At 42.6% G+C, this 21,347-nt stretch overlaps 1 protein-coding gene across 7 annotated transcripts in view; it reads left to right on the top strand.

Moving 5' to 3' along the window:
* The window catches only part of LOC119006055 (DNA-binding protein SATB1), a 64,146-nt gene extending 45,419 nt beyond the window's left edge, over window positions 1-18,727 (top strand). For all 7 annotated transcript variants that reach the window (XM_037074384.1, XM_037074387.1, XM_037074386.1 and 4 more), the window contains 2 exons: window positions 13,960-14,166; window positions 16,258-18,727. In XM_037074384.1, the coding sequence (XP_036930279.1) occupies window positions 13,960-14,166; window positions 16,258-16,881 (831 nt within the window). In that variant the 3' untranslated portion in view covers window positions 16,882-18,727. The remainder of the gene's footprint in view (window positions 1-13,959; window positions 14,167-16,257) is intronic.
* Window positions 18,728-21,347: the final 2,620 nt, after the last annotated feature.

The following is a 21,347-nucleotide window of genomic DNA, read 5'->3' as shown; positions in this document are numbered from 1 at the left end:
ACGCACCGCGGCGTGAATCTTAGTGTATTTAGAATGAATGTACAGCGTACTTATCTCATTCGCGGAGAGACAGACGATATAATGAGAAGGGGAGTAGAACAGTGATGCCGATTGAAAGGACAGAAAATAGAGATGTGAAGGAGGTCAGAGGGAGTAGTGCTCCTCTGGGTAGAAAGCAGTAAATAGGAGTTTACTGATTGCTGAGATATGCGTGTGTGTATATACTGTATGTTTGTGTGTGTGTGCTATTCTGTGCATCAAATATGGGTTTATGTGCAGGCAGATTTGAATGTGTGTGTGTGTGTGTGTGTGTGTGTGTGTGTGTGTGTGTGTGTGTGTGTGTGTGTGTGTGTGTGTGTGTGTGTGTTTGGGGGTTCCTGGAACGCAGCCATCCTGTCCTCTCCTAGGGCTCGTAACCACAGCAGGCCTCAGCCACCCTTTAACTGCCCCTCCTCTCTCACATATTCAATGTTGCATTTCAATCACTCTTTTACTGCCACATATTCAGCGTAGTAACTATAGAGCAGTGAATCTAACCCAAGCCATATTACTTTATCAGATTAATGGTCGCCATTCACTTCAAGTCTGGGCACACGTATTTTTTTTTAAGTAATCCATGCAGCAATTCAGATTTATTAGGACAGATATCACATTCACTCTTTGATAAAATCTGAGTCATTATTCATGATCCTGTCCTCAGTGATTCTAACTGATCGACCTGCTCCAAGACTGCTCCATCTCAATTTAGCTTCAGAAGATGTCAGACTTGGAGAAAACATCTGCGCGCTACTGTTTCAAATCCAGCGATGGCGCTGCCAGAAGTGGCTTTACTCGCCAAATGGCCCATTTCATTTTAGCCTGCAGAGGTGGAAGCTACGATGTGGATAGCCTGGAGTTGACGTCAAAATTATTAACTGGCTGAGTAGAACTTGGGCGCTGTCTAGCAAGATACCGTGCTTTGTTTTCATCCACATTAACAGGGGAGGCTAGCTGTGTTGGCTAGCCTGGCAGAGAGGGCGGCTAATGTTCAGTTGAGCGATGGGAGGTTAGCCGAGGGTGGGGCAGAGCGGGTTGGGGGGCATTCCTTTGACACGACTTTTATGTCCAAACATCCTCAACACTTCCTGAGAGGAATTGCGCAACGGATAGAATCAGAGTCCCTGCTGTCATAAAACAAGCACCCTGGGAGTCCTGCGCACGGCGGGGCTCAAAGCCCTTCGACTCCTCAATGACCAGAAGAGTACAGAACGCATTCACCGCCACCAACACCGCCCTCTCTCCCCATCTCTTTCTCTCTCTGTTTCTCTCTCAGTCGCTCATTCTCCCCTGGAAGAGGCTACGCTAATTAGCCAGGCTCTAATGAGACAGAATGGCACTGATCTGGTCCGCCGCTGCGCCACCGGGGGGGCCGGGCAGGGGGGCTGGTGCAGTAGGGGGGAGAGGGGAGAGCGAGGGGGGAGGTTGGTGTATGCCATCTGTCACCCTGCACCCGCCTGGCACGGCAGTCCCTGGAGTGGAGGGGTGGGGGGTGGGGGTGGGGGGGTGATGGTGGTGAGGGGGGGGGGGGGGAGTGAGTGCCTTGTTGGTCTGGAGAGGTGGGGGAGTGGGTGGAGGTGGTTGTAGGCGGGTGGGGGCACCGATATGAGTCGGAAGGGAGTCGGATGACAGAATAACTGGAACGACTTCCGTCATGTTTGAAAAATGACTAATTTCCCGTTCGAGGTAGAATCAGCTTCGTGGTTACGTGTTTTATTGGGGCTCAAACGCTTTTCTCAGCTTAAATCTCAGATCTTTGGCACCCAACCAGACCAGCCCAATGACACACGACACACACACACACACATACACACACCACTTCTATCACTCTGCTCCATCCAATGGCTGTTTAACAAGAGGGGCAGATGGCTGACCTTTTGGGAGTCTGTTTCTAGATTGTGACCGTTCAGAGGTTTGTCTGTTACTGAGAAGCCACTTGGGGTCAGTGTGTTAGAAGTCATGTTTTGCATGAAGAGTTGTGTACAAATGGCATTAAATGGCATCCTAGGATAGAAAGATTGATACAGCAAAGATGTTTTCAGATGCTTTTTAATATCAGGAACTGCTGGGGGCTGTGTGTTGGAGCCACACAGTGAAATTTTGCTGCACTTTTCATAAGTTGTACTTTGTGTGCTCTGGGAGGGCAGGCAACGAGATGTCTTCATTTTTTTGTTTCACAGTTCTTCACACCTCTCTCTCCCTCAAATTAGGCAGATCAGAGCGGGCATATCAAAACCCCTAGGGATCTAAAAAGGCCGTGACTGTTTATTAATTGATTTATTTATTTATCTCCTGTGCCTGCTTGGTTATTAGGTTGCCATGGGAAACAGGCTAGGCCAGATCCTCTCTATTATTAAAGACACAATTTCTTGAACTGGAGACCCAGCTGTCTGAATAATTAATTTAGCGAATGAATTATCTTGCAAACGGTAAGTCTTCCCCTCCCTCTGAAATGAGCCTTTCTCTTATTGTTTAATGGACAGTGGAATTCCCACCAGCCTGTTTTCTCTCCGCTGCCTGTTTCATCGAACCCTCCTCCTCTTAGCAGGAGCTCGGGGTCTCACTGAGCATGCCCAGAGCACTTTGTGTCTCTCCTGCCATCTCTCTCACTTACGCCTTACATGCCACCTCTCACCCCATCTGTCTCCAATTGCACAGCCCACTCCCCCCTCCTCACCTCCCTCCTACCCTGCAGTCTAAACTAGGAATCTACCCCGACTGTCAGGACTCCAAATCGTCTCTTCGTCATCACCTCTAATGCATTATAATATGACAAATGTTTTCTGCTGTGGAGCAGGTGTTAGCCAGTTTGCTGTTGAACTGAGCACCTCTATAATAGTTCACTCGTCCTCTCTTATTGTTGAGTTCTCAAGGCCTAACCAGTGCTGTGCCTACTAGCCACATGCCTAACCTTGCCAGTCCTCACCTTGTGTGATAGCAGATGCTTCCCTTGTCCCAGTGACAGCATGTTCCTAGCTCTTACTTTGCTACAAATGTTCACTAGCTAACCCTCTCCCACTGTCTCCACTTCTCCTGACAGACCACACAGGGCTTGTTCTGAGGCCCATTCTCGCTAATCTGATCAGGCAGGCAAATACGCCGGGAAAAGCGCTTTAATGATCCCCCTAATTACCTCAAGTCAATACCAACTGTATTATTAGACTCGGGGAAAATATTCCATTAGGGTGCCCCCCGTGGGAGTCCCCCCTGTGCGCGCTGATGTCACGCGCTGCGCGCCCCCTACGCTTGTAATTAATTTTATTTACACACTCAGGAATGCACAAGGTCGCACCTGCAGCCCGGAGCCGCCCGACTCGGCCCGCCTAATCAGATCTGTCATAATTATCATTCTGCATGCTTCTGACACACGCCGGGAAATATTTCAATTTAACTACAGCCACTAGCTCCAGCAGATGCAGAGAGAGAGAGTGTCTGTGTGTGTGCTTACAGGAGTGTGTGTGGCTGAGTGAGGGGGAATTGCATGGGGAGATATTAGGACCTATCCAAGTACTCATGCTGCTGCTTGTGTGCACTTGGTTTTGCTAGCATTATCCGCCCTCTCTGTCTTTCACAATCTCCTCCCTGTGTCCTTATCTTTCTCTCTCAAAGGGAAACTGACTTTCCATCCTCATCCGTCTGTCCACACTATATCCTTCAGTCACTGTTTTTACAGTATACCGCGTAGATTGAGCCTGGAGGGGGACGTATAAGATGCCTTTCAGCCACGCACAGAGAGATATTTTAGATTGTGTGTTTATTTTGTCGCCACTTGTGTAAATATTCTATTTTAAGTTCAAGATGATTTTCCAAGTTGAACAAGACACACAGCCATAGCTGTGAGTAAACAACTGCATATGAAGACTTTTTTGGGGAGGAAAATTTGTTCAGTTTCATTAGTATCTGAAGCAAACTTGTAGGCCAATTAAGAACACTTATTTAGCTGACATAGACAATTTGCAGGTTCTCCGCTATTTCAATCTCTAATTCAATAAGATCAGTCATGATTTATCAGCTTAATTACGCTTTGATATTAGCAATTAAACCCAAGCTTTGAATTAAATCTCAATCAAGCTCTTATAATTGATGGAATCAGACTCCATGTAGGTGCTCTGTGTGTTTGTAATGTTGCTGCCGTCGTTGTTTATCTCTAGTTCATCTTCAGCGTGTTTGTTGTCTTCTGTGCATTCATCCTCCATCTGCCTCGGCAGTATTGAACAGAAAAGATTATAAACAAGAGGTAAATTTGTGGTGGGAGAACAGTGTTTGAACATTCAGTGTGCTGTGCAGACAGTGCTGGTACCCAAATATCAGCCCACCACCAGGCTAAACTAGATTATGGTGCAATTTCAACTATACTAATATTTGATACAAAGAGGCACGTGTACTGTAGCTTCATCAGTGACTTGATTTTCCGCCATTTTGTACACATAAACAAGCTGAAGTGCTTCTGTGGACAAAGAGAACACAATTTCACTAAAATCTGATGTCGGCTGATATTTAGAATCAATTTTTATAAGATAAGCTAGGTTTACTTCAAATGTTTTGTTCTTTCTTTGGACAAATAACGAACAAATTAGACATGATCTCTTGTCTTTTTGCTACTGTCCTTGAGCAAGGCACTGCTCCTGCCGAGAATCCAACACACGTAGCCTGTTGTTGCACCGGGGAACTCCCAGGTTGTGTTATTGTTACTGTGTTATGTGCAGCTGTGTGTGAAGAACAACTTAGCTGGAAAAGAACAAAACGTGCAGTTAAAAAAAACACACACAGTAACCACACAGATGTTTAATGTGCTCCATTTTAGATGGACTGGTCATTTGCCTTTGGCTATTCTTTATGCTCCATCTGCCTCTATTTGGTTGCTCAAAAATTCCCTGCACACTTTATTGGTTCGGCAGCCATGACGTAAACTGCCACACAGAACTGGTTGGTATTGTTTCTGGGGGCAAGTGCTGACACAGAGAGGGCCATTTCCTGCATAGTCATGCCTAGCCTCCACAATGTGTGTCGTGTTAGCTGTCAGTCTGTTATTGTTGTCAACTCGCTTATTGTATCTGGAAAGGTCGCGACCCCTCTTCAGAAAACGTTCACTGTTTGGCTGAGACTTCTCCATGTCGCAGCACGAATAGAGATTAATTGTTTGGCATGTATGATTCAGACTGGCGAATTTCTCTCCTAAAGCTCAGCCACTGACATCCTCACAAAAGAGGATGGTGACACAATCTGGCAACCACAATCTGGAAAGCATCCACTGTGACGAGACATCAGAGTCATATCACCGTGATTTAATAACAAAAAAAAAAAAAAATATATATATATATATATATATATATATATATTTTAAAGGCAAGTTTCGAATGATTGAGATGACTCAGTTTTTTAATCCTCAGAAGCTTTACTGGAGAGACAAGCCGCTTCCTCGTTGGTACACATGAGAACCAGAAATTTCATCATCCATTACTGTGGTCACAGATCCAACCATCCTTAGGGCCTGTCTGTCATTTCAAAAGATGTCCGTTTGATCCGTCTGTTTGTAGTATGCCAACTTATGAATGCTCAGGACCAGCGTGTGATTTGGAATCAGATGGCGAGGTTATGAAAAATGATGCAGAGGTAAATAAAAATGTGGCTTAATAAATTCAACTCTTTGATCACCATATGGGAAACAGCCTTAGATACGGTGTAAACAGGGAGAATATTTTTAGAAAAATGTTAATTTCCTTTCCTGTAACTAATTATTTTTCCTCTACAACCACGTGAAATATTTGATATGTTTATACCCTCTGCTGTCTCGTGCGTTATTTTCCGTCGATGACCGTGTTGTTGACAAACGAAACGGTGAGAGAGGCGAGGTTGTGACCGCTGGATCACTGGTTTGAATTCCCAGAATTGACGGGATTGAGTGAAGGTGGATTCATGCTTCTGCACTGAGCTGCTTGAGATGCTGCGTAGCACTGACATGGTCTATCTCAAAAACTGGAGAATTCTTACAGACCGCATTGTGAACATTTTTCAAGATGGCGCATGTTCAATAAGGGCTCAGAAATCTTCTTTTATTCCCTATTTTGTGATCTAGCAAAGCCATTTCAAGCGAAAACCTTCTCGTCACTGTGCTCTTAAGTAAATGAAAGAATGCAAACATGATTAGTTTGGGTGTATAATGAATGCACAGTTCGGTAATCTTCTCTTTTTCTCTAGCGAGACAATTTTTTATGTTAAGATCTAGCTTGCAGTCATTTTTCAAACCTTGCCCTCGCAGTGATCATCTGCCTATCACATCGTCAATGAAAGAATATAAACATGATTACTTTAGGTATAAAATTAATTCACAACATAAGCGTTGCTATTCCGCCAGTGTTGGAGTGGGACAACGATAATCGATGGGTTAAATCCTTCGTTGAACTATAAATTAATTCCTACACTTGAAGCACTGATGGTGGGACCACCAGAACACCTCCACAGAGGAGCATAAATTTGGATTAACACTTGTCCCTCCATTAACCTTCAAGGCCTAGCGCCTGACTCTCCTGTATTTATTTAGTTTTTCCTGCCCTATTCTAGCAATCAGCATCAAGTGCCATACATCATTTGAATCAGGAGAAGCTTAAGTTTCTGTTGTGCTTATTTGAAGTCCTAATTTAACATTTTCTTTGTCTGAGAATGAATTAATTTACCAGAATAAATAAAATAAAAAAACAGCAGTCAGAAAAAAAACTCCTGGTGCCAAAACCCCAAGAAGTTTAGTTTTGTTTTATTTAATTTATAAAGATGTACTTTTTTAGACTTCCTCGTGAATTTTGGTCGACATCACCCTACAGCCTTTTTTGTACCTATCCTCAGATTTTTTTGGCAGGTGTAATCCTGTATTTAATTTTCAGACCATGTAGATGTGTCCCAAAAGTTCAGAGCGTAAATAGAGAAGTTATTAAATCCTAACAGAGCAGTGACTTTTTCGGAGGAATATATTATCTGTTGATTATGAAAAACGAAAGTAGCTCCAACCATTGTCTATCATTCCAGAGTACGTCAGTTTCCTTGGTGAATAAATGCATCAGAACATGATGCTACAATCACCTTAACTACAGAGCCCCTGAATCAAACAAGACATGTATGATACCGCTTAAAATGTGCTTTGCATGAGTTTTTAAAATAAATAACATTAGCAGGTGATTAAACATTTTAGAACAATGGCTATTTGTAGTCACCGCAGGTTGTCCAGGACTTACTTAGGAGGGTTATTAAAGGACTGTAGAGACTTAATTTGGGGAGTTAAGGCACCACAATCATCTCTCATCTCTGTAAGTTGTAAGTTCACTCCGGTGCTCATGTTATTCCAGTAACATACAGTGTAAAAGTAATTGCTGCACAGCTTGTTGAGCAAACAACTTTCACTGACTGTAGACGCTAAAGAACAAATTTAATAAAGACACTAATAGATGAATGAATAGGTCTGTGTGGTGTCATATTTTGTCTGTGAGCAGAGCACAATGAGTTTTTCACTATATTTTTTGGCATCATTGCTGGCCTTCCAATTGCAGTTCAAACAAGGCCACTGACCCCATTTCCATTCCCCTATCTTCCTCACAGTACACCAAAGATTATTTGTACAGTCACTCAGAGCTCTTCCATTTGCATATAAAGACTTATTCGCCCCCCAAAAAATCTGGCCCTGAATTGTGCAGTCAATTATTGCTTATTGTTGCGGGAGATTCACATATGCCCGAGCATCAGGAAGGTTTCAACACTCCACTGTCGTCAGCAGATGGGCGTCCACCAATGGCGTCATGTTTTTACAACACAGCACACGTTACCTTCCGCGGTGAACGCGCACGTGCAGCCGCCAGTTTGGCTCGCTCGGGGAGGAGAAGCATGTTATCGGCTGCATTTATCTGCATAGTGTTGTCTGCCAGTGCTGGGCCTCTGCCAGGTTCAAGGAGGAGGAAAGACAATAATGCATTGTCTTCCCCCTACTTTTAGCTCTCCCTCTTGTTCAGACACAGAAGAGGTTTGTCTGGCTGCCTCCGAAACGGTCCTGTCCTCCAACCAGCCAGCCACAACAATGGCGACAATCATTTCTTCATCTGTGGTTTTTTGATGTGTCATCCAGGCCCCCCCCTTTTTTTTTTTTTTTGTCCAAATGGTACAAATCCAAATGGTACTCGATATACTCGCATAGTCTGTTTCTGGGGTTGAAACTGAGGCATTATTTTTGGTCACGCAGTAATCCGAGGAAGAGGTGGGGGGGGGGACTCAAATGGCAAATTGATGGACATCTGTTGGCTTATTTTATTTATTTATTTTTGCAGTGGCCGAGGTCAGCCTCATGGGGCTGATAACAAGCAAATGAGATTAGAGGGAAGGTGTTGGCCAGGCCGTGTGACAGACCTCTCTCTCTCTCTCCCTCTCTCTGTCTGTCTGTCTCTCTGTCTATCTACTGTCTCACGTCAAAGCCAGTTGCTCATTTACATCTCTCTGAGCCTCCATGTTGGGGGGTGTTTGCAGTGGTAGTTTGGTGGTAAACGGGTGGGTAGGTTGGGCGGTGAATACCATGCTGTTCACTGACAGAGCAGGCCTATGCTCTTATTGGCAGCTTGTGACTGCAGCACTCACATACACGGTGTACCGCACTGCATAGCTGGATGAATCTCATGCATGAATTCAACTATTGTGTCGCGAGGAAAATATTTTTATCAGAACAGCCGGTTTCCATTTATATCAGGACTATACAATAGCTTGCTGAAGAGTTTATTACCCTTTTAATTTGGCACCTTATGACCCCTGAGCCCCATGAGCCTCTGGTCAGATCTGTGTCTGCTGTAAAACAAGAAAAGGCTGGTGGTTCTTGATTGTCAGTCCCGTTGTTTGAAACTAATTAATAATTAAGCAACGATGACCCGGAGGCAGCGGATTATTGTGCAATATTGTCGCAGGTGTGTGCCAACATAGCAAGATAATCCAATGGCTGTCAGTGCTTATTGCCTCAATGAACCTGTTTGCCGCATCTGTGAGTTCAACTGAGAGATGTATTTAGCATCAAAATAAACAGGGCGCTCCAGTTCACTTCGTGGCAGTCTAGGCTGGGAACACGCGTCGGTTTTACTTCAGTAGGTTAACCTAAAAAGCTTAGTAGTATTTGTTTTTGTATTTGAGTTTTACGAGGACGTCGGCCAAATGAGCAACACTGTCAGGTTCCAACTGATATCTCTTTGTTTGAAATAAGCACTGGACGGTTTCTGATACGGTCATTATTATACCTGCAGACCTATCAGGAGTTTAGGGATCATTTTCCACCAGGTGAACACTGATATGTCATCCACTAGAGAAACAATGTTGGGTTTTCTTTCACAACAGCCACTACACAAGTAGTTTTTTCAAACCTTTAAAGATAAAGTCCTTCACTATTTGTATTATAAGTTTTTTTTTTTTCTTTTTTCAAAGTAGTGACTTTTGTCTGTCATCATGTCAAACCACCTTAGACGTAATAAAACCCTCTGAAATAGGGCAGTAGATATTATATTGTTACTGTGATATGAGACAAGATATGGTCTTAAATTTTGTGATATTATTGTATCCTGACATGATGCAAATGTTTATTTTTCCCTGGTTTTAAAGGCTGCATTGCAGTAAAGTGATGTAATTTTCTTTTGTTATCAATTCACGTTTGTTAGTTGTATAAATAATGATTTTTATTGTATAGTTAAATAAAAGTGCAGGTCATAACTTCCTAAATCTCAAGGTTATATTTCCAAATTCCTGGTTTTTGTTCAACCACCAGTCCAAAGTACAAAAATACAAAATTTACAGTGATGTAACTCAGAGAAAAATACTCACCTATGAGATGCTTGTACCAACAAATGTTTTTTCTTATTTTAGGATCAAAATTGTTTAAGCTATCTTTTTTTTTTAAACACTTAACACATTTTCCAATGGTCTTTGGCACAACATCAAGTCAATAACGTTAAGTGGGAATCAATCAAAAGAAAAACAGAGAAACATTTAAGTAAAAAATGAAAGTGATCTCACCGCTAAACCGACAAAATAGTTCATAGACATACCTTCGGCTTATGAACTTGATATGGCTAACATGTTAGCAGACACTTGTTTACAGTTTCATCCAGCAGAACAACGATATGACCGGTGTAAGTTCTCCTCTCAGCCAGACACTTGTTTACTGTGGCTGTCTGTCGTCCTGTGCTCGTCTCTGATGGTTTGCTGGAAGTGGCTGCTTGTGGTTTTGTGCAGCGAGAGTTGATGAGAGGTGCGAGACACACATTCCTACCTTGATTAAAAAATATGAACACCGTTTCTGATATGAGTGTGTGTTTGCAGTAAGTGATAATCAATCTCATCAGTCACAGACTTTCAATAGTCTGGTTCCTGTCTACGGTTGAACCGTGACTTGAGAAATAGTCTTATTGTACGAGAGTTGTTGTGGAACGCATTGAAAGTCAGCGTGCACTTTATTCTGTGTTGGCCAACAACTGGGCCTCTTCTGAACTACCTGTTCTATTTATTTATAGAGAGCCCTTAATGATCTTCAACAAAACACAGAGTACACTGGATTGAAGAGCCCTAGATTTTTGTTTTCTGGACCGTGTTGGAACACTTTAGCAGCAGGGGCAGCAACTTCCATGATCCAATCAAGAGCGGTTGGTGCTTGTCAGCTGCGGTGGAGAGGCTCGACAAATTACATTAAACAATAAAGAGGAAAACAGATTTGCAGCAGTATGATAATGTTGAACGGGAATGTTGGACATAAAATCTTGTTGGTTTAATCAGTCTTATAAAAGAGTAATCATATATAAGTCAGTTTTACATCCAATAAATTCCATGCTACTTTACATTTTAGAAAAAAAAAACCCATCTTTTATGGATTTTCTCCTTCAGTTTTTTTGTCTTTTAACTTTTCTTTACAACATGCAGTCAAACGACTAACTTCTCTCACTCTCTCTCTTTCGATTTCTCACCATCTCTTTCTCTCCTCCCTTTATCCCCGCTGCTTCTGCCTGGCCTGTGGAAGCAATGCAATTAGACAAACACAAACAAAGCTCTTGAAAGTGCCATGGAAAATGCTGACTGTCCACAGTCCACAGTGCTGGCCGAGAGCAGAGCTAACTGCTGTTTGACGTGCATCACATAAAGAAAACGTTTAGCAAATGTTCGTCTGATTCTTCCTTCAGCTCCGTCTATGAGAGTTAAATGTCAGCTCAGAAAACTGAAGTTAAAAAAAGAAAGGAGAAGAAGAAGAAGCCACAGAGACAAACATTCACACTTGTGAACTAATAAACTCTCTGTACTTTATTTCATCAAATGGACTTCCTGGCATTGAAATGGAGTTCACGTCGTGCCTTTGTTTGATTGGCTCTGCTACTTTGGGTTTAATCCTGCTGGTTTGGGGAGTGTTTGAGTTGGATTACTCCATCGTTGGGCCGGGGTACTGTTTCTCTGGCTTTGACAAGATGGTGTGTGGTGGTTTGTGTGCGTCTGTTTGTGTTTTGTGTGGTGTGTGTGTGTGTGTGTGTGTGTGTGTTCTCCCTCACTACCGAATCAGCTGAAACCACAGACAGCCCAACTGGAGCGCCGTCCAAATCCCTCTGCATGCAAATTAAAAACGCAACAATAAACGTGGCAAAGGAACAAGGTGGGCACGCAGGCTTTATGGCCCCCTCTACCCGCTCTCCTCCTCTCTCTCCCCCTCTCTCCCTCTCTCTCCCCCTCTCTCCCTCTTTATGTCTCTCTCTCTCTTTTTCTCCCCCTCTCGGCTTCCTCCAAAACCCCTCCTGGGTTTGATGTGGCTTATGGGAGGAGTTGGAACAGGGGACAACCAAACTGCTGAGTTATCTCTTGCATGCAGTGTGGCGGCGTGGCTCTGCCCTCTGTGTGTGTGTGTGTGTGTGTGTGTGTGTGACTGTGTGCGGACCAGCAGCGCGGTGTAATCCTGTGGAAATGAAAGGTGCTGCCGCGCACTGGCCGGGAGATTACAGCGACGCTCTGTCACGCTGCCAGGACAGACCCGGCTGAGCGAGTAGCCCTCTGTAACACACACACACACACTCAAACTCACACACACCTCGCTGCTTCTCTTTGACGCTGCGTTTCCTCCTCGCTGGTTTCACTCCACGGCCGTCCCTCCTTCTTCATCCACTCTTGTCCCTTTTACAGCTCTCTTGTCGATTCACTACAGCTTCATCCCCCAACTCCTTTTCACACTCCCACAGAGCACTACAGTGTGTTATTCCCCTTACTCACACTCTCACACACTCACACACACACTCACACACACACACACACAAACACGTTGGCCTGCTGAGGTTGAGGTCGACACGTCTGAGCCCGAGAGGCCACGTCACTCAGCCCCCGCGGAGCCCTTCTGTCTGTACAGTCGTGAATCTTCACTTTGTCGCTCAGCTCGATGAACAAACACAAACACATGTTTGAATCACAGTAACAGTGAGGAGTTTTTGTTCACTGTGTTTATCTGACAACATCCAGCTCTCGTCTGTAATGTGAAATTTAGCCCTGATCTCAATTTGATCCAAATCCTGATCTCAGTCAAACAATTCCTGACTCTTTTTTTAAAACAGCTTCATGAATACAGAACTAAAAGAAGACATGATGACATTGTTGGTACTTAAACTTAACTAAAACACATTTGAATGATCAATGAATCTGTGTATTATCCTTGTGTTTGACTAGTAGTTGTAAAATTGTGAAAACTGAAGATTATATTTATGTGAGAGCCTTATGTGATGTGTTTAAATCCCTCGTTTGGTCCAGTTAACAGTCTAAAAACCAAAACTTCATAGATGATTATTGTAAAAAAGAAACACAGCAGTAAACTGCCACAAATGAGCAGCTGCTGTCGGACACAATTTAAAATTTTTGCTTAAAAATAGTCTTTAAATTTGATTCTGATCAGAGTCACCTGTCAATTGATGAATCATTTTCTGCTTCATTCAGATCAACATCATGTGTAATTGTGTGGCAAGTAAATACAAAATTCCGTGTTCATTTCAGAAACAGTTTTACACACATGTAAAACAAAACAGTTGGTTACTCACTTGGTTACTTCACTCACTCTCGTATTTAGTTACAGTTGATCATGAAACATTATCTTTGCTGTACTTGTGTAATTCTGTGCAGTTGTGCAGCTTCTGCCGCACAGAAACAATCTGAAACCTCGAGTTGGCTACAAGTGAGTTCATGCTACTTTTCGTCCTGAACTTTCAGGAATGTGTCAGCCTCATTCTGTTTGTGTCAGTCATGAAGGTCAGACTCATTGTGCACCCACTGTATTGATGAAATAAAGCATTTCTGATTGCTGTTCCTCAGCTCTGTCTTTCATGGCCCTCTGCTGGAGCGTCTCAAACATGGGAGTCACTCGTTTCCTCCCAAGGGTGCTGCACAATATGCGAGTGTGTGTTTCTTGTCACGTTAAATTGTTCCTTCCTGCCGTGTTGCTTGACCTTGGCTAATTCACATCTTCGTCTTCAGCTGCGGCAGAAACAAACGTACAGTCTGCAGGTGCAGCTATTGTGAAACAGCGGGCTGTTTTGTTTGTGTGAATTTCTACTTGTATTTTCATTTATATTTTAGAACTGGAGGGTGCTTTTGCGAAACATCTTTCTCAATCATTTTAATTAGTTAACCATTTGAAATGGTGTTACATTGAATCTTTGTCATCGCACTACTTTGATGCTGTCATCGGAACATTTGGGTGTGCAGGTCTCTCTGTTACTCTGGTTCTCCTCTCAGTAAGGCACCATAAAACTGACTGACTGTGTGAGCCAGTTTCTGTTCTCGTGGGTTTAAAATTACCAGCAGTTCTTTTTTGACCCGTGTTTACATTTGAGCCTGAACACCACGCTTCACCTACGTACTCACTCCCTCTCCGTGTGTCTCCTTCTCTAATCCTCCCTTCAGGGCTGGCTCTGTGAGCTGCTGCGTTGGAAGGAGGATCCCTCTCCGGAGAACAGGACGCTCTGGGAGAACCTCTCCATGATCCGCCGCTTCCTGAGCCTCGCCCAGGTTGAGCGCGACGCCATCTACGAGCAGGAGAGCAGCGCCGGGCAGCAGCACCACAACGAGCGGCCGACGCACCTGATGCACATCTCCAGCGAGCAGCTACAGGTGAGCTTGACGAGCCGCGTGCACGACTCGGGCATCGCACTTCTTTTCAAACATTAGTTTAAAAAATGATTTTGTTTCTGATGCAATAGTGTTGACAAGTTTATAATAAAACACAAATACATGACCACAGAATTCAATACTACATTCTTGGAACTCTACTTGTTTCTGGAAAAAAAAACAAAAAAAACTTGGAAGCACAGATGTATAAATAAATACACACACAAACACATACAAGTTTTAACTTGTGACATGTACCATGATCACAGACCCGACTCTGTTTTTCATGTTAGAGCTGAAACTTGATTAATCCATTAGTTGATCAACAGAATGTAATTCTGCAACTATTTTGTCAAAAAGCCAAACATTCACTTGTTTCAGCTTCTCGAATGTGAGGATTTCGCTGCTTCATGTGCTTTTTGTGACAGCAAACTGAATATATTTCAGCTTTTTGATTGTTGGTCGGACGAAACCGGTGTCAACTTTGAATTTAGGGTGTCAAAATAAGAGTTTTGATATTGTAAAACTAAAATCATTGGTCGATCAGCCGAGAAACAATCAGTAAATAAACAGATTGTAAATGATTGTTAGTTATATTTATATAAACAGGCTGCAGTGAGACACAAAACAAACCGCTTCCTGTATTTGTGCATATTTTCTTTTTCTGAAGTTTCATATTGAAAAAAACAAATGAATAAAAGAAAAAACCTAATTTCTCCCCTGTTAATTTAATCTTAACTAATTTTCCAGGAATTTGCAATGAACAACACTTTGGAGTTTTTTTATGAACTCTTGTTAATTAGAAACACAGCAACACTTGAAAGTTCCTCCTCTCCAGCAAAAAAAACCCCAAAAAAAAGCTGTTTTCAAAGATATCATTAGCCTGAACTTATTTAAAAGAGCCGCCTTATAAAAAGACATCTGGCAGATGAATGAAATGAAAATAACACACATGCTCGGTTAACGGTCGAAGTATCATAATGAAGTACAATAATACTTCTATTAAAAGTCTGAGCCACAGCTGAGTGGTTGATTAGTTATTTGGTTACTCCCAGACATGGCCAGTGTTTCACAAAGGCTGCCATTTAGTGGATATAAATAAGGTAATAGGATTTCTTTTACAAATCAAATCCAGCAGCAGATATGGAATGAGGAAATTTTGTTCGTACTTTGCATGCAAACAGAAAATGGTTGTAGATTGATAAAATAGGATTATTTCTGATTTAATGATTCAGTTTTAAACTGTCCATAAGAGACTGGTGTTTAAATATTTTGTGCGGGTCCTTCACTAATACGCTGCATTAGCCAAATTAGCTCACATTTGCTCAACAAGAACTATCATAGCTCAGTATATTGGTACAGTAAAAACCACATCTTTGGGTGCATTTATGCAGCTGGCGGGCACAACGAGTCCCTGCAAAGTGCTGTTTTGCAAACTTCATTATGAAACACCTATTCTACAGTGTCTGACTCAGAAATGAAAATAAAAGAGCACCCATTTTGCGGGGTCAATAGGGACCACGAGTTGCCCACTCACTCCCTCTCCAACCACACAATGAGACATTTTACAAGTAATGTGTCATGTGTTTACACTAACGGGATTCTGACGGCCGAGTGAAAGCCATCGATAGCATTCTCACACTGCAGCAAATCAGCCAGACCATCGCAACGAGAATTGTGCACAGGGAGCTTGTTTATCACTGCCTGGCAATAGAGCCTGATAAGCAGCAGAGGCTATAATAGAGAGGCCAGTTTCCCACTGTGTGCAGGGCTGATTGTGTCTTTTCTCCTAATGTGTGTGTGTGTGTGTGTGTGTGTGTGTGTCTCCACGAGTGTGTTGCCTCTCCCCCCACAATAAGAGACACAATCTCTCACTACCAAAAAAGGGAAAAAAATCATATCTGCAGAACTGATTACATTCAATGAGATATTACATGGAAAATTCCTTCAACCAAGTGCCTGTTCTATACACAGCGGGACCATTTTTCCTCACAACTCAATTGATTTTAATGAAAGGCCTTATTAAGGCGCCGATAAGTGTTCACTGATAACATCCCTGTCTCCTTTCTCTTCCCCCTTTTTTTCCCACTGCAGGCTCAGCCACCCCAGTCACAGCAGCAGCACCAGCCCTCCCTGTCCCAGCAGCACCCCTCCCAACCCCTTTTGTCCCAGCAGCCTTTGCAGCAACAGCAGCCCACCACCGGCCCTCGATTGCCGCCTCGTCAGCCCTCCACCGCCTCTCCAGCCGAGATGGAGGACGAAGGCAGCCGCGGAGGGAGCATCAAGTCCCGCACCTGCGGAGGGAAGATCTCCCTGGAGGCTCTGGGCATCCTGCAGAGCTTCATCCAGGACGTGGGCCTGTACCCCGATGAGGAGGCCATCCACACCCTGTCGGCCCAGCTGGACCTGCCCAAGCTCACCATCATCAAGTTCTTCCAGAACCAGCGCTTCTACGTCAATCACTCAGCCAAGGCGCTCAAAGAGCCCAACAACAACAACAACAACAACGGCACCGCAGCCACCACCAACACCAGCAGCAGCAGCAGCAGCTCGGCCTTCGAGGAGGAGCTGACGGACTTCAGAGAGAGCGGAGAGCTGCTGAAGGAGCTGGACGAGAGCACGCAGACCAACAGCACCATCTTCTCCATCAAGATGGAGGAGCAGCTGGCCCGAGGCGCCGAGGCCCAGTCAGAGATAGAACACGAGGCCAAGGAGTAGGACCCCCCCTCGTCCCCTCCCCCATCTGAACATGTACTGAGAGTTTTCTTGTGCGCACACACAGACTGATGACTGTGCTAAATGTAACGCTCCGGCCGACACAGAACCACCACACCGCAAATAAAGAAAAGTAGTGTTTTTAATCAGCCTGGACTATATGAGGAGTGTTTATATATATCAGCTGCAGACTGACAGGCTATGTGAAGCGAGTGTTCACACACTGGAGAGCCCATTTCAGACTCAAGTACTACTTTTTGGATTTTGTAAAACTTGTATTATTCACTGTAAAGACTGATGCATCATTTAAATAATCTGCACAAAAAATTATTCTAAGTATGTTGCCGTGGATATTTGCTGACTGCACTCTGTCTGTTGTTTTACACTGACTTACTTTATCTTTTTGAGCTACTGATTATATTTAAAAAGAACAAAAGTCTCCCTGGAGTTTGCTAGGACTTTGATAGGTGTTTACGTACGTGCTGTTTAACTGGATTTTTTTTAAAAAATAAATAAATAAGCAAATGAAATCAAGGACCAAGTGGTTGACAAGGCCTTAATTATGAGGTATCGAGTCTGGAGCCTGCTGGCAGATTAGTTATTCTTTTAAAAAGCGCATAATGTGATTATGGATCACTCCAAACTCTGGAACGCGATCACCCAGCCCAGGTGAATCTCCGAGAATAGCTCAGTCTTTACATATTATTTGTTAGGGAGGAAATATAAATATATATATATAGACATTATATTGTAACTGTAAAAAAAAAAATACAGTCTTAAAGAAACTATGCCAACAAATGCCTTGTACTATACGGCACTGCCGACGTTAGATTATTTTGCAAAACCTTTGTCACTGTAACTTTCTGAATTGCCACACAGTTAGAAATGTGAATTACATCATGTTTATGTTGTCCGACATTATTTATTTGCAGTTCATGCAGTGTTTCTGATGTAATTACTTTTTTTAAAAGTTTATGTTGCGTAGAGCTTTTTTTTTCTTAAAAAAAAACTCCACCGATCTTTTTTCTATTTATAAATGTAATTTCGATGGGCAGTAAAAACAAAAAGTGTCTTAAACGTTTTAAATGGAGAAATGTGCTTTAAAGGTTGCCTATAAAAAGTGCTGTATGTCAACCAACTCATGCTACAAGCTTCACAATTAATGTTGTATGCAATTTTTACTATCATGCAAATAAGCTTAGGTAAAATGACTAACCTATAGAACACCTTAGAAAGAAAAACATATGCAATCTGTGTGAAAATCGATGTCTGCGATGTGTCTTCCTTTGGTTAACAATCCAACTCAAAAAGCTATTCCTGTATAAATATTCTGTATAAAAAGTGTTTCTTTTTTATGAGTTTATTTCAATGAGAACACCAGTTATTTTGTTACGACTGACTGTTTTATAAGTGTTTCTCGGTTCCTTTCTGCAGAAATGTTCTAACTAGAAGTGGTTATTGATTGTTAATTACACAATTAAACTGTTTGTATTGTACCACAGATTTTCTTGGCATTACCTTGACCACCAGACGACGCGAGAGACGAAAAAAAAACAAATGTGAATATCAGCTCCAGTCACTGACTCCATCAGCTGCAGTCACTGAACACGTTACTTGTAATAACTGTAAATATCACATCTTATGAATCATTGATTGTTTATTATTGTAAATACATTTTGAAGTTTGTGCAAAGAGCTCACCGTAACAAAAAAAAACACTGAGATCAACGTTCTGTCGTGCCTCTTCCTCTCAGACCGACTGTACCTGAGCTCTTCTACTGCTGAGTGTATCTGAAGCACCTGTGAAATCTGAAATAAATAAATGTGAGGTGTGAACACCTGTAAAAGCAGAAGCCCTCTGCAGGGAGTTAAGATATAAAACAGCACAGGTGTCCTGACCTCGCTGTGAACCCCGGGCGAGGCCAGGTGTCTGCGCATTTGGGAAATTACCTTCACCTGTTAACACCCTGCGTCATGTGCCAGCCAGTCTCGGCCGGCGTTCCCTTGATGTTTCTCTGCTCTTTTTTTCCTTTTTCCTTTTTCATGAATAAAAAAAAAAAGCCAGAGTGTAACATTGTGTGTGTTCGGAGGAAACGAAAAAAGAAAAAAATCATATAAAGCAGATCAAACTGAAGTGTCAGCGTTCGACAGGAGGTGCACCGACACGTGACGAGAGGTTAAAGATCCCAGAGAAAAAATAAAGTCGAGAGGCTCCATTAAGCTTCGATATTTCTCGATTTTTGACTTTACAAGCGACTTACTCGCTGACAAACAGAGGTGAAGGCACCAACAAACAACAGGAACTCCGGCTAATACTCCTCCTCATTATCACTGTTTTCTTAAGGATCAGCCATGTTTGCCTCCGCCTTAGAAAAGGTTTTTCCTCACAGATGGCTAATACTTTTCTATAACAGTGGTTGTCGATCTTGGAGGTGGTCACGAGAATGTTTGTGGAGAGATTTCTGAGTGAAAAAGAGAAGTCTTTAATTCAATAATTGAGTAAAATATGCAATTAAAAAAAAAAAAGACAAAAAATAAAATTGGTCAGAATATAGAGAAAAAAAACTGACAAGCTGAAAAGGATCGTAACCGCTGCCTCCGAACCGGAGAGCTCCGGTTTTGGTGCTCAGCGCTGGAGTCTCTCCGCGGGTGGGTATCATGGGTGACTGCTCAGAAAAGACTTGCAAGGTTTTTTTAAAACTCCCGTCTCCATTAGGCTGCTCGCTCTCCACGGCATCAAACAACACTTCAAAGACTTTCCCCGAGAAGTCGAAATAGAAATCATGATCACGACAAGAACGGCGACTGATGAATCACTGACTCTGTTGCTTTTTTTTTTTTTTTTTTTTTTATTTAAAAAAAAAAGTAGCAGGTTTCCCGGAAAAGCGCTCACAGATGACGCCACGTCACACTGCGGTAACGCCGCTTATGGGAAAAGAAGAAGAAGATACAGTTTGTTGTTGTGATATTTGTGGATGTTCTCTTGTGTCGTAGCAAATAAACAGTTTCCACATTGAGGCTCCCCCTGTTGACGCACATGGCTCGCTGAGGGTTGGGGAGGAGCTGCAGAGGTCAAACTGCCGCGGTGAGATTCACAGACATGGAGCTGTCAGAGGAGGACGGGACGCTTCATATGAATATAGTGCAATCCATTAACAGGTTACATTGAAACAATCATTTTGGACTTAAAGATCCAGGGTGTTGAAATTAGTCACATCTTTGCAACCAAATGAATACACCTCACCTCAGTGGTCCTCTCCGGAGACCGTGTTTGGTTTGTCCGTTATGGACAGTGACTCGATTAAAAGAAGGCCCAGTCCCGCTGTGAGATACAAAAGCCTCATTCTGAGGCAACAAAATCACAACTGACGGGGACAAAAGGGTCCGACGGAACAATTTTTTTTTTTAAATGGTCTGTTTTTAGGCGACGTAATGAGGGGGATCGTAAAAAACATCAGAGTAGATCAGAGCAGGGAAACTTAATTCCATCAAAATTAATTTAATCTCATTTGTTAGATAACATCTCATGGTACGAGCTATTTTTAGGACATTAACAAATTTACACAAGCGCATTTAACAAATCAGGCTCTTAAAGGTGCACTATGCAACTGTTTCACCGGCCTGCAAACAGAGACAGAGCTGTTGATGAAAGTGAAAAGCAGTTTTGCAAAAGCTTATATGAGTTCTGGATGTGCGTTAAGGCCAAAGACAAGGAAGGAATTATTAGAAGAGCTTAACTAAAGTGGGCTCGAGCCATCAATTTTGATTAAACCCACTGTGAAAATGAAGGTGCTGTTTAAACTCGATTCCAGTCAGGCCTGGTGGTCAGTCGTGGTACTGCAGCAGGATGCATTTCTCTCAGACTTCTGTAAAACTGTTGACAGGACTCTTTGCAAACATGGAGCATCATGACTCCGTCTATTATTTGATCGATGGAGGTTTAATATATGTAAAACCGTCATCGAGATGAGAAAAGTATATGGACTGAGTGGGACCTACTGGGCGGGGCCAGCGGTGGAAACTCTAATTCAATTGGTCACATAACCAGGAAGTGAGAGCAGAAGCTAGAAGACTTTGTATTTTATGAGCACTTGTAACTGTTTTGATTAGCTGATATCTTTGCATCTGTTATTTAGTTCTTCTATATAAATCTACGGCTAAGTCGGCCATTTATAGAAGGATTTGGTTCGCGTCCTCAGCTCCCATTTCTGACGATATATCCTCTAAGTCCTGAACACTCGAGAACACTTTCAAGACTACAATTTAAAATATGAAAACAAGGAATTTTATTTTTGTTTGATTTCCGAGCCCCCTGTGGACAAAAGTGACAGTGTTTTTCTGCCAAAACAACAAAATATGACTTTAAATATAAGGTAAATTTGCTTCTAACCCTTTTAAACTGCCAGGAAAGATTTAATCAGACCACTCCAGTCGACACACAGAAAAGAGAAACTAAATAGAAACAGTTTT

The sequence above is a fragment of the Acanthopagrus latus genome, chromosome 17 (genome assembly GCF_904848185.1).
Source record: "Acanthopagrus latus isolate v.2019 chromosome 17, fAcaLat1.1, whole genome shotgun sequence".
NCBI lineage: Eukaryota > Metazoa > Chordata > Actinopteri > Spariformes > Sparidae > Acanthopagrus > Acanthopagrus latus.
Note: the sequence above shows the minus strand (reverse complement) of the source record. Positions and strands in the feature narration are given on the sequence as shown.